Raw genomic sequence first — 13,301 nt, 5'->3', positions numbered from 1 at the left:
ATTCCTACTACCTCCACCATAGTCTATGCTCTCAGTACTTCATAATGAATTACCCAAAAAGCCACCTAGTTGGTCTCCCGCCTAATGCCAGTCCCTTGCCCTATCAAACGTATCCTTCATATCACCGTCACAAGCAATCTGCCTAAAGTACCATTTTTACCATTATCACTTCCCCACTGAGGAATCTAAAATAGCTCTCAATTTTATCAAGCCTTCCTTTTTTTTTTAAGTGCATTTTTAAAAACTAATTATTTATTTGGCTGCGCCGGGTCTTAGTTGAGGCACGTGGGATCTTCGTTGCAGCACACGGGATCTTCTTTTAGTTGCGGCATGTGGACTTTTAGTTGCGGCATGCGTGCAGGATCTAGTTCCCCAACCAGGGATCAAACCCCGGCCTCCTATATTTGGAGCGCGGAGTCTTAACCACTGGACCCCCAGGGAAGTCCCTCAAGCCTTCCTTTCTAACTTTCATCGCTCTACATCACCTGGCCCCAACCTAACCTTTCAAATTTATCACTAAGCCCAATCGCCACAGTAAAAGTGGTCTCTTTAAACCTCAGACTACTTCATACCTTTGCTGAAGCTTTACAGTCACCAATTTGCCTCCATATTTCCAAACTTAACCTATCTTCAAGGCCTATCCAGTTCAAGACTCACCTCTTCAATAAAGCTTTCTCCTAAAGGATTCTCCTTTGGGGAATTCCTATTGCTCTTGCAATTGGAGTTAAGCAGATCATTTTAAGTTGCTAACACAGCCCTCAAATACCTTTTGATTGGTCATAACCTCCACGTACTCACCAAGCCCCTGCCCCACCCATGGAGAGGATAACCTCTAAACCCACTTAGAAAAACATTATGTGTAACAACAAGATAGGAACCTGAGCTAATACAATTCCAAAGTATGGATAATGTTGAATTAATACCATGAAGTTATTGTACTTGAGCTACTAGACCAAAAACCTACCATTTCCTGATTGTCATCAATTGCTTTCATCTGGACTTTAAGTTTATTGACTTCCCGTTCATAGCTGGTATGTGGAACTGCAAGGTCATACATTGTCAATGACCAGAATGTGGCATAGAATTGAGGGCTGATGTCGTCCCAGACTTTGGAAACATGTAAGGAAACCACTGCTTCATGGACAGGAGCCATCACCATTTCACATGATGTAATGTACTTGTGAACTTTATGTTGCTGTTTATTTCCCTTCTCTGATTTTTTAAGTTCATCATACTTTGACTGGAGATAAAAAGTAAAAACACACACATACAATATAATTTATAGCACTGATTTTCATAGTATAAAAACCTAGGTTCCCTTTTCAAGAATCAGAAGATGACCAATCAAAACTGTTGCAGGAATTCTAATTTCTTACCAACAACATTTCTTTTAAGATAAATCATCCCTGGAAGCTGTTTCAATATTTAGCCCTGTGTGCTTACTATGAGCTTTTCCAAAGATTCATTCTTATTGCATCTGACCTGTTGAGTAAGTGAATAGGGTATGAGGGCCCCCTGTCCATTTCCCCCACCCTACTCTCTCTTGCTGTTGCATGAAGGATTGAACATGCAGGGTTTCCACTCCTGCTTTTGAGATATTCAAGGGAACCAAGTAGAGGGTCTTAACACTAGTAAAGAGGCAGAATGGAACTAGTAACAGCCAACCAAAACAGAATGTTTTATCGCTACATGTAGCCCCTATCATCTGTTACGATTTGTCAATTAAGAAGCTGGATCAACACAAAGAAAGGTTATGAGAACGTTACCATAAGACCGCTAAGTAGGGGGACCAACTGTCCAGGTTTTCCAGTGATTGAGGGGTTTCCCAGGATGCAAGACTGTAGTGCTAAAACCGGGAAAGTCTCAGGCAAACCAGGACCAACTGGTAACCCTATTGCTAAGCTAAATTATGATTTTCTCTGAATGGCTATGGTATACTGGAGTTTAAAGCATGTGGGAACTGACTTAAACCACAGCTTTTTTTGGCCTGATTGGTTTATCCTAATTTGGGGGAGAGTCAGAGGAAGGCCATACCCTTAATTGTATGAGAAAAAGAATCTGTTAGTACAATGGGAGGGACTACATATTAGTTGATAGAATGTGTGTCAAACATAAAAAAGAAAACAATACAAAGTGGAGTTGTTGCTATTATCTCATGTCCTTCAGTCTCTTTGAGACGAAAGAGCTCTCACCCAGAAAACTGTCTGGGTTAGGCATCATCCCTGAAGATGAACCTAAGAGGAGATCTAAAACTAGCTTCTTCTTTATGCTAGAAAGCACTTAAATCATTTACAGTTTGTGCTAAACATGGAGCCCAGAACTAGAAGGTCTGAAGTCAAAGGTCCCACTTCCAGTTCTGCATCGTGATAGGCAAAAAGAGTCTTGGCTCCTACAGTCCAGCTGCCGTCCCTCCTGAGCGCTCCATACCCCAGGCTCACTGGATTGAAGGCATGCCAAGTACTCTTTGTTCCACAGGGTATCTCAAACAGGCTCTGAGAATCATACAATTACTTTAGAAGTGGGAAAAATTATCTCCTGTCTTCCCCATTTTAGAGAGCATGCTGGTAACTACTGAGGCCACATAGGTGGCAAAGCTATAAATATAAAGAACATTACTTAGGAGAGAGGTCCAATTACACCAGAGACCTGAGAGAATAGCAGCTGGGATAAGAAAGGCTTTTAAATTTTTGAGGGTGGGTCCTATTGAAGGCAACTAATATGAATCTATGTGAACAGAAAGACAGCTGTTGAGGTTCTAACAAAACACAGAATAAAACAGTGATGAAACTACCTAAATAAGATAGCTTATCTACCTGATTTAGTCATATTCAGAATATGAACTAGGGGAAAAGCCTTTCTTTTAGACCAGTGCTGCAAGGTGGCTCTCAGCAATTAAAACTGAAAATTAGGTTACAGGTATGACAGTGTTATAGAATAGCCCCAGTCTCCCTAATCCTTTGGTTCTGAATCTGTGACTTCTATTTCCAGGCACCCCCCTCATTCCTATCTAGTTGAAAAAAAAGCTTGATCAGAAAAGACAGCTATACTGCATATTTGCCTAGGACAAATATTTCCTTGCCTAAAGTCAGTTTAACTCTTCTTCAAGCTCACATCTTCAGTCAAGTAGATAAGTATAACAGCTCTACAAAGTCACCTGGGGAACTAGACCTACGGAATAGAACTGATACCCACTGTTACTGTACTTTTTTTTGTTGTTTTTGGCCGTGCCATGCAGCATGCGGTGTCTTAGTTCCTCAACCAGGGATCGAACCCATGCCCCCTGCAGTGGAAGTACAGAGTCCTAACCACTGGACCGCCAGGGAATTCCCCGCTGTACTTCTAATTACTGTTCAAAAAGCTCTTGGCCTAACAATGTTATTCCCATGAGAGCCTGCCAACAGTCAATTTATGGAAGGGACCTAGCAGCCCTCTAATACTCATACTCTCTCATCAAAGGTTCTTCAAGAGGGGCTTTCACCCAAGAGGCAAAAGTAAGGATCCCTAGGAAAGCCTGGATGACCAATCCAGTGTAACCAAGGTTGCCGAGGAATTCCCTTTCCAGAGGGTGGCATGTGGCCTACCCCTGATTTGGTTGTATAGCCACCTCTGTATAGTTCTCTGTTTTTCTCCTCAAACTTGAAAGGAAAATGACATTTCTTTGTTTAGATATTTTTATCTCTTAAATGACAAAGACACAATATTTTACACAGGCTACGGAAAAAGTAGCTGTTGGTATGAATGACCTGCTCCATTTTCTGACCTGGAAAAGTTCAGCCAACCTCAGGCAACCAGGTGTTCCTGTTTGCTAGGGTTCAATAGCGCTGATTAGTGTGTCACTTCTCAGTATAGCACAGGGCAGGTCAGAATTTCTGAGATGAAGCAATTCTCCCACCTCAGTCCTTCAAGAAATCAGGTCCCCTGTTGTATAGCTGAGACTGATCTACTGTGGGGTGGGGCGACAACACAAAACATAACTACACAAAGAGAGCATAACAATTTTCTGGATTGAGAGAGTCTAAAGGAGAAGAAGCAGCCCAATCCTACTCCCTTATTCCCTTTTTCCCTCTAGAGAGTACAGCACAGTATTACAAGTGATAATTGAATCAATTAACATTTAGTTAGTTGTTAGAGGGTAAGTGTGAGACCGTAGCAGTTGATATGTAAACACTAACAGCTGATGGTTGATTAAATGATCAATTAGATCCCAAATTTCTCAGCACCTTTTCCCCCACTCTACTACACAGCCCTGTATCCCCACTGGGAACAAGAAGGGAGCCTACTTAAAGATAAGGGAACAAGATCTTCCTCAAAATCTGTAGTGAAAGCCTTGCATAGCATAGACTTAAAAAACAACAACAGATAAACAGAAGGGCCAGAATCTAAGCCTACAGAAAAATGAAGAATATGCTTGGGCTCCAGTCAGAGTGGGGAAGTACCACAGTTTCCAAACAGAGTACTGACCATGGCCCTGAGGGAAAAGGAAAAGTAAATTCCTATTAGAGGTAACTGGTTTAAAGGGAAGAGTCCAGGTGGCAGATAGAGAAAAGGAAGGAGGGCTGTCTTCTCTTCCCCCACAACCTTACTTGAATTTCAATACAGTCACTAACAGGATACCCTGATTGGGAGGGCTCGCTCTAGTTTGCTTTTTGTTGTTGTTTGTTGTCAGTTGTTTCATTTAGGTGGAGAGAAATAAAACAAGAGCCATGAATATACCTTTCCTAGAAGTTACACAACAGAGAGTGCAAGAGTATTTAGAATGTTTGGGGGTGGTTAAGTCTGTCAGTCTTTATTTCTTTCAAGGCAGTACATGTAATAGCAAGTCAACTGTCTGACAGTGATACTGTCACTGAGGAAACAGGATTCTCTGTATTCAAGAGGAGTGTTTCTCAGAATGACGTACCACATTCGCCTGCATCAGAATCATCTAGTGCTTGTTAAAAAAACAAAAACAAAACAAAAATCCCCAGGTACCATTCAAATTACTAAATTAGAATTTATGGACATGGGGTTGAGTTTTTAAGATGCTTCCTTGGTGATTCTCTAATAATTCCCTGATGAGCTGCACTAATGTTGGAGAACTATAGTTCTAGAGGGCCCATAAGACATCAACTTGGACAACTGGTGGTGTAGTAACAATAAAATTATAGAACTAGTAAGACTTACTTTTTAAAGGGGATATTTTCACTGCCCACTGCACAGAGCTGAGTATTAACAAAAGAGCAACTCTCTCTATCTATGTCAAATTAAAATGCATTTACAAATAAAACAGTTAAGTAGTAATGTGGAATCATTCCTGAATGGCAGCAAAGATACTTATACTTACCGAAATATGGTGTGCATACATTGGCCTAGACAGGAAAAATGCTGCATCATGGGGTGTGTGAAATTCATTACAGAGCACATCAATTGAAGGCACTCGCTTTATATAATCTTCTGTGCTTAGATTAGATGCTAAAAACCCACCAAACTGTACCAGGGTATCATGACACTAAATTTAAAAAATAAGACAAAAAACACAAATGTGCTACCATTTTACTAAACCAACATAACATTTTCCAAAATGACTAAGATATATTTTAACAATATTTTGATTAACAATTAAGAATTCAAATTTTACTACTTGAAAGAACTTTGGAGACAATCTACAAACTTAATCATATATCATACTACAAAAAAGATACCCAAGTCCTGAAAAGTTGACTAATCTAAGACTTTAATAGTCAACCAAGGTCTCAAGTTCCAAGCTATTGTTCACCACCTTTAGTAGCAGAATATATTTATCTAAATCACATAGAACAATTTTATGTATATGCAAGTCAATTTTCTTGGCCCTTAAAAGTCGAAAACTTTATAAAATATGATGTTTTCTATTTCCTTGTAATATAGTTGGTGACAGTTAAACACATCTTGTAGGCTAACCATAGGTTTTGGTGCTTAATATTTTTAAATATATTTTATAAATGAAGATCATATCTACTTTGTTGTGGCTGAAATTCCAGATTTCCAGAGATCAGAAAAGATGAGAGCAAACAACTTGACGTTATCTACTTAACTGAAAACATTATACATATTATTATATCCCCTAGATCCATCTCTTAAATATCATAATTTGCAAAGAGTCCCAATTTCCAGAATGTCTATTATATATATAATTACATATTATATATTGTATATAATATATATCATATGATATATATATGATGTGCAAAATGACATTTTTCAAATTGTATCACATTCTATATTTTCCACTATCAAGATTTAAAAACCCACAGGGGGCTGGGGGGGAGGAGAAAAAAAAAAAAAAACCCACAGAAACACAAAGGCCACTTTAACTTGCCTGATCATAGAGCTTTCCCACGAGTTTCAAATGTTTCTCTCCACCTTCCTGAAAGATTACCCCATTCCTCTGCTGAGCCATAAGCAAACAGAGAGGAAGAGCAAGGTCATGGTCTAATAGTGCATCCTTTAATCTCTGGGAGGATTTTTTAGTGTTTCTTATCTGGCCAAAGTAACCACCCTGCAAAAGAGAAGACATAACTTTACCAGTGTACCAGTACATAAAACATGCCATCTGATTTGAAGAAAAAACACAGAAAGGGTTTGGTTACAATCCTGAAGATAACAAACCCACACACTCTACATTCCTTCCCTCTCTTTACAAATTTATTTTACTGACACTATTACTGCCACTGGCTTTAGTCACTGGCTTAAAGATAACTGTCAACTGTCTTTAAACTTCTACATATTTTCCACTTTCTACCATGCAGTCCCTTATAAAGGATTATCCTTTAGTCAGTGTGGGGCAGAGTCAACAACTGTCAGATTTATGCCCATTGGGGTATCAAGGACCACAGAAGATTTGATATTTATTTCCCTCCAGATGTATTACTTACTGTCTTTTACACTTTGTTTCAGCTTTTTTAAAAAGGTTAAAATAACTAGTATATCGCAATTTTTAAAAGGGAGGTGGGGGCGATTTTAAGAGGAGGGTATGTATGGCTTTGACACTTAGCTTTATGTACTTATGTGCTGTTTAAATTCTTTATTATGAACATGCGTACATTTTGATTACTGCAGCTTTGTAACACTGTCTGAAGTCTGGGAGGGTTATGCCTACTGCTTTGTTCTTTTTCCTCAGGATTGCTTTGGCAATTTTGGGTCTTTTATGGTTCCATATAAATTTTAGGATTATTTGTTCTAGTTCTGTAAAAAATGTCATGGGTAATTTGATAGGTATTGCATTCAATATATAGATTGCTTTGGGTAGCATGGCCATTTTAACAATGTTAACTCTTCCAATCTAAGAGCATGGGATATCTTTCCATTTCTTTGAATCATCTTCAATTTCCTTTATTAATGTTTTGTAGTTTTCAGCTTATAAGTCTTTCACCTCCTTGGTGATGTTTATTCCCAAGTATTTTATTTTTTTTGATGCGATTTTAAAAGGGAGCATGCATACATTTTGAATTTTGAGTCACTAAACAAAAAGAGCAATTCTCACCTCAGCTTTTAGTTGCTCTCCACCAGTCATGGCCTCTAGTTGCTCCATTGTCATTTCTTCTGTAATTTCTATTCCTGCCATTTTTTGTACCACTTCTTTCAATATAAGCAGGTCAAAACTATTTAGGAAAAATAAGAAATAGTCTATAGTTGAAACTTCAAACATAAAAGTAAAAATGAATTGTAATTAATATACTAAGAATCCCTAAATTATTTGTATATAAATATTTGGGGCATGTAGTATGTTTAACTTTTTACTTGGAAGTAATTTCAAACTTACAGATAGGATACAAAGATAAGAACAGTACAAAGCACACCCACATAGCCTTTATCCCTACTTCACCTGTTATTAACATTGTGAACATCCCGTTCACTTTATCATTTCTGCTTTCTCTCTCTCTCCCCCATCTTCTCTCTCTCTCTCTCTCTCTCTCTCTCTCTCCCTCCCTCCCTCCCTCTCTCTCTCTCACACACACACACACACACACACACACACACACTCTCTCTCTCTCTCTCTCTCTCTCTCTCTCTCACACAATTTTCTTGAACTATGCGAGAGTAACTTATCTAGTAAGTAACATCATTTTAGAGGTACCTAAAATTCCTAATTACCCCTAAAATTGCTAATGTGTTTCCTAAGACTATCGCTATTCTCTTACATAACCACAGCAATAGTTATCAACTTTAGTAAACCTAACACTGATGCAATACTTTTATCTAATATACGGTCATATTTCATTTTTAGCAGCCAACCCAATAATGCCCTTCATAACATTTTTTTTTATCCTCCAGTACAGGATGCTCAATATATATTTTTTGATAGTATAGAGCCATCTCTTTAAACAATCACACACACTTAGGAGGAATGGAGGGAGGGAGAGGAGAAAAGAAAAAAGGAAGGAAATGCAAATTCCAAGTTGTGATATTTGAGCCTAAGATGACAGTTTAGTGGCCTGCCTTACACATATTTATTACTGTGCCAACAGTTATTCATTTGAATTCTCAAAGTTTAGGACTGTCAATGGAAATAACACCTTATGACTTCCAAGATCTTCCTTACTTTGTTAAGTAATGAAGATAAGGAAAAACATTCTTTCCTACAGAACAAATACAGATGTTTTTCCAAAGAAAGGTAAAGCTAGGTATACCCAAGACACAAGTTAATAGACAAAGGAACAGTTTTCTAAGATTCTTATTAAGTGCTTACTCTCTCAACTTGCCTCGCTTCTCTAAACATAGTTTTTGAAAACAAGAGGGCCCTCTTCAAATAAGTATGCAACAAGTACCAATGAAATATTTTGTTTTTCCTTTAAACAATCTTTTCATTAGATGGTCACAAAAACTATATCACAGTACAGAAAACTGAACTAGAGATTTAAAAGTAATGTGATGTTTTCCTGGCCTATACAGACACAGAAGAGTAAAATGTATACGAATGGCCAATAGAGGAGTATAAAGCAAGTGATATATGCGGATTAAATCCCAAACCTAATTTTTTTTAAGCTTTCCCTAAACCAAAATAATCTGTCAAGAATTACTTAGGTAATACTTGTTTGGAGCACCAGATAGCTTTACAGATTTCTGTTTGCTTTCTACCAGAAAGCTTTTGAAAACCATTTCCAGTTCTTTTGAGTCTAGTCAGTCTATTGCTGATGGGGTTTAATATACATTCCAATTCAAACTCTAAGCACTGATATTGGTCCAGAATAAAATAATAAAACTCAGTATTTATAAAGAAAAGAAGACAATGTCCAAAAGGTGCATTAGTGTTACCTATCTCTGAAGTTTAAATTCAAAAAATAGTTGTGTTTTAAAGATACTATATATACCCTCAAAATAAACACATTCCTACCAAATGTTCAATGTAAAGGCCAATTACTGTCCAGTAGCATAATCAATAGTGCAATGAGTTTTGCCATAAGAGGATTTACAATATACCATATCAACCATTTATTCAAAAGCCTAACAGGTAGTCAAAGTGAGTTAGTTACTTTAATGAGTTACACATATAGCCAAATATTACATTTCTTTCTGCATATTTTAAGTTATTTCTTTTAATTAAAGAATTCCATATAAATAAGTGAGCAATTATTTTCTTAAGCCTACAACCAACAAACAGTTTTTCAACATAATAGTAATGTCAGTATCCCAATACCGGCAGAAGTACTCTAATTACTGAATTTCATTTACATATAATTTGCTATGAATACCTTTTGCCTGCCTTTAGCTGATTAGCCACATATTGAAGAAGACCAGCAAGATCAATTGGATATTTACGAAAAACTGCACCACAGAAACTAGCCAGACCTATATGAGATAAAAAAGGAATAGGGCTTTTTAAAAAACAGTTCATAAAACAAAAAGCACAATATTAAGTGTTATTTCAATGAAATTTCCCAAACAAAATGAGGTGGGAAAAATTGTATTGCTGATGCCACTGAACAGAATTTTATAATTAATAATAGCTAATATTTATTGACCATACATATGCCAAGCAGTCTATTAAGCTCTTTATGTAATTATCTCATTTAACCTTGGCAGTAATTATCTCAGGTTGGTATAAACCTATCGATGAGGGAAATTCCGAACAGACAGGTCACGTAACTTGCTCATGGACACACAGTTGGTATGAGGTAGAACAGTGATTCAAACTTACACGGCCTGATTCCATAACTTGTGACGTTAATTAGGCCACAACAAAATCTTGCAGATAACTCAGTAAACTTGAATGATCAACAAAACACCTGCCCCTCAAATGTCTGAGTCACACAAAAAAATCTCATTTTATCTAGGAACATGCCACTAGTTGTGGAGGGGCAAGGAAACATTGCCAGACCAAGAGGCAATCAAAAGACCAATTTTAGCCAAGAGTCCTTATCACATTAGTAGGGAGAAAACCCCACTCAAGACAAGAGCAGGAGGGACTTCCCTGGCCATCCAATTGTTAAGACTTGGCACGCCCAATGCAGGGGGCATGGGTTCAATCCCTGGTCAGGAAACCAAGATCCTGCATGCAGCACGGCGTGGCCTTTTTAAAAAAAAAAAAAAAAGAGGAGGAGACCCCAGTAAAGTCAAGTGATCTGCAGCCTTTTCAAGAATTATTTGCTGAAAATTATTTGCTGAGCACCTAAAGGACAATGGACAAAACACAGGTCCTGCCCTCAAGGAACTTACAGTCCAGAGAGATATAGAAAACTAAACTAAAATAACTATGATGAATAAAAAGTTCCATAGAAGTACAGAAGAGGGGCACCTTATTCTGACTTTTGGGTTGTTAACAGGGAAAGCTTTCCAAAGAAAGTGACCTCTAAGCTAAAATCTAATGAATAAGTAGAAAATGTGTTGGAAGAGATGAGTGGGCATAGAAGGGTATCCCAAGGGTACCCCAAGAAGAGGGAATAACATGTGCAAAAGAAAGTGCAAGAAGTTCAGCATTAACGGAACCTAGAATATTAGGGAGGGGCAAAAGATGAGGCTAGTATAGAAAGGACCTGATCCCAAAAGAACTTACTTGTATGATTTATTACAGATTGCAGACTTCAAAGAGCAATGGGAAGCTACTGCAAGATTCAGCTATCAGAGACACAACAGGTTGAAAGAAAATGTAACTGGCTGCTAGAAATCAAAGGTACAAGGAAAAAAAACAAGGCTAGGGCTTTTTGTTAAACAACCAAGTTTTTGTTCTTTTAAGGTGACTGGAACCTCAGGATGGAAAGGAGAGAAGGGAGAATAGTTCCCTTAAGATTAATTCTTCTAGGGACTTCCCTGGCAGTCCACTGGTTAAGACTTCACCTTCAAATGTAGGGGGTGCAGGTTCGATCCCTGGTTGGAGAGCTAAGAGCCCACATGCCTCACAGCCAAAAAACCAAAACATAAAACAGAAGCAATATTGTAACAAATTCAATAAAGACTTTAAAATTGGTCCACATCAAGAAAAAAATCTTAAAAAAAAAGATTAATTCTTCTAAAGTAATAGAATGGATGGGAACTTTCATCTCCCCAGTAATGCTTGCCCAAATGCTATCACAGCCAATACTGGCCTCTTGAGTTAGAAAATGAATTAAGTACCATATGAACCTCCTTACACAGCCAAGGACATGGACCCTCTGTAGAACAAGTTGAGTGGCTAGATATTCTCAAGAGCACTTGACAAATAGGCTCTTAGCATAGGTAACAGAATACATAGCATAGCAATGACAAAAGATGGAAATTTCATCCTTGGAAAAATAAAAATACTTACTCTGAAGCCAGCTTGAGATGGTTGTGTCGTCATGTTTCATTCTCTCCTTTTCTGGATTAGCTAAAGCTTCAATGATACAATCTTTCATATAATTAAGAAAAAATTTTGTCACCACATCCCTAACAAAGACCGCTAAAACAACAACAACAAAAAGCCACCCCTTGGAAAATAAATTGTTAGCTCCAATTTATTACCAATTATGGAAAAATACACTCACTGTAGTACCAACTTTTCTTTTTTAGCCTCTTTCCCAGCTTTCAGCAAGCAGATTCTAACTATATCAAAGATATTTAGTAATCTTAACATTGTCTTTCTCAGTATACAACACAGACACACACACAAACTCCCAGCTGGTCAACCTCTCGATCAGCCAACTGAATCAACCTCAGATGGTTGCTAAAGAAACTTAGAATGAAAATAAAACATTCACCACTAAGATCTATGAAACGTGAAATCTATGTTATTACTTCACCTGAAAGGATACAGGCCAAGACGTCATAATTCAACGAAGTGAGGTATTTCAATGAATCTACTACAGGTGTTATTAAGTTATCATACTTCTGTATTTGTGACAAGATCTGGAAGACAGCAACAAAGAATAAAAGGCATTGACTAATCAAAAGAGAACTTTTACCGTGCTAACTAAATAATGGCTACACTTTTTTTTCAAAAGAAATAATGCTTAAAATTAGTTTCCTTCCATTGTGTATTTATATAAAACCTACTATTCTATCATTTCCTTAGAAAATATTTTCTTAGGCTACAATTTCCAATTAGGAAATAATTCCAGGGCATCCAAACTTGAATTTTGGAATTATAGAGGCTAGACTTATGTCAAATGTGTTTTAGAAATCTCTTTCTAAACATGAAAGTGTTACATCTGAATCACAATGAAATGCTGTTCAAATGTTTCTAAAAACTAAAATCAACAAATAATGCATCACTTTATTAATGTTTTTATAACTCAAAATGTGGTACACAAGACAATGTCAGTCTGTTTAATAACAGTAGCACTGTCACTTATTGTTAGAAAAGTAGATCAATGTGTTAAACATATTACATACTAAATTTTGTTTTTAGAATAACCATACAATGTTTCATTTGCTAAAGTTTTTGTCCCCTAAAACTATCAAACATTTTTAAACTACATCATTCTATTTCCACTTGTGCTGATTTAAAGACTACAAAAAGAAAAATCCCTGAAAATAGTATTAACCTCAAAACATACATAATCAAACAAAATGGTTGGATTGCTGTGGCTCAACTTCCCAATTTGTCTTCCAGAAGGCTTCACATTTTCCTTGGTTAGACGCCTACAAGGGGAGAAAAAGGTGGCAGGGATCATCTTAAGTAATTTCCCTTTTAATGTTGGTAGCTTTGTTACATCATGAAAAAAATTTTATTTCCCAAATATCCAAAATGGATCCATGTAAACAACCACCCTCATCATATGCTTTACTACAGGACTTGGGCTATTTTGATTAGGCATTCTCCAAGAGGGTATTAAAATTTTGTATTAATGCTTAACATTTACAATATACACATGTTCATTTTATAGTAA

The 13,301-nt window shown here is 37.1% G+C and overlaps 1 protein-coding gene across 7 annotated transcripts in view; it reads right to left on the bottom strand.

Annotated features, from left to right (window-relative positions):
* THOC2 (THO complex subunit 2) overlaps nucleotides 1–13,301 on the bottom strand; it is a 102,781-nt gene that overhangs the window by 22,255 nt on the left and 67,225 nt on the right. For all 7 annotated transcript variants that reach the window (XR_009517971.1, XR_009517973.1, XR_009517972.1 and 4 more), the window contains exons 16-23: nucleotides 12,969–13,053; nucleotides 12,225–12,318; nucleotides 11,741–11,821; nucleotides 9,711–9,807; nucleotides 7,502–7,619; nucleotides 6,338–6,517; nucleotides 5,324–5,488; nucleotides 965–1,240 (exon numbers count right to left, since the gene is read on the bottom strand). Coding sequence is in view for 4 of the 7 variants with exons in the window: in XM_060001960.1 (XP_059857943.1) it covers nucleotides 965–1,240; nucleotides 5,324–5,488; nucleotides 6,338–6,517; nucleotides 7,502–7,619; nucleotides 9,711–9,807; nucleotides 11,741–11,821; nucleotides 12,225–12,318; nucleotides 12,969–13,053 (1,096 nt within the window). In the remaining 3 variants the exon portion in view is untranslated. The remainder of the gene's footprint in view (nucleotides 1–964; nucleotides 1,241–5,323; nucleotides 5,489–6,337; nucleotides 6,518–7,501; nucleotides 7,620–9,710; nucleotides 9,808–11,740; nucleotides 11,822–12,224; nucleotides 12,319–12,968; nucleotides 13,054–13,301) is intronic.

This window comes from Delphinus delphis, chromosome X (assembly GCF_949987515.2).
Source record: "Delphinus delphis chromosome X, mDelDel1.2, whole genome shotgun sequence".
Classification (NCBI taxonomy): Eukaryota; Metazoa; Chordata; class Mammalia; order Artiodactyla; family Delphinidae; genus Delphinus; species Delphinus delphis.
The sequence above is the reverse complement of the archived record's forward strand: the minus strand, read 5'-3'. Positions and strand labels throughout refer to the sequence as shown.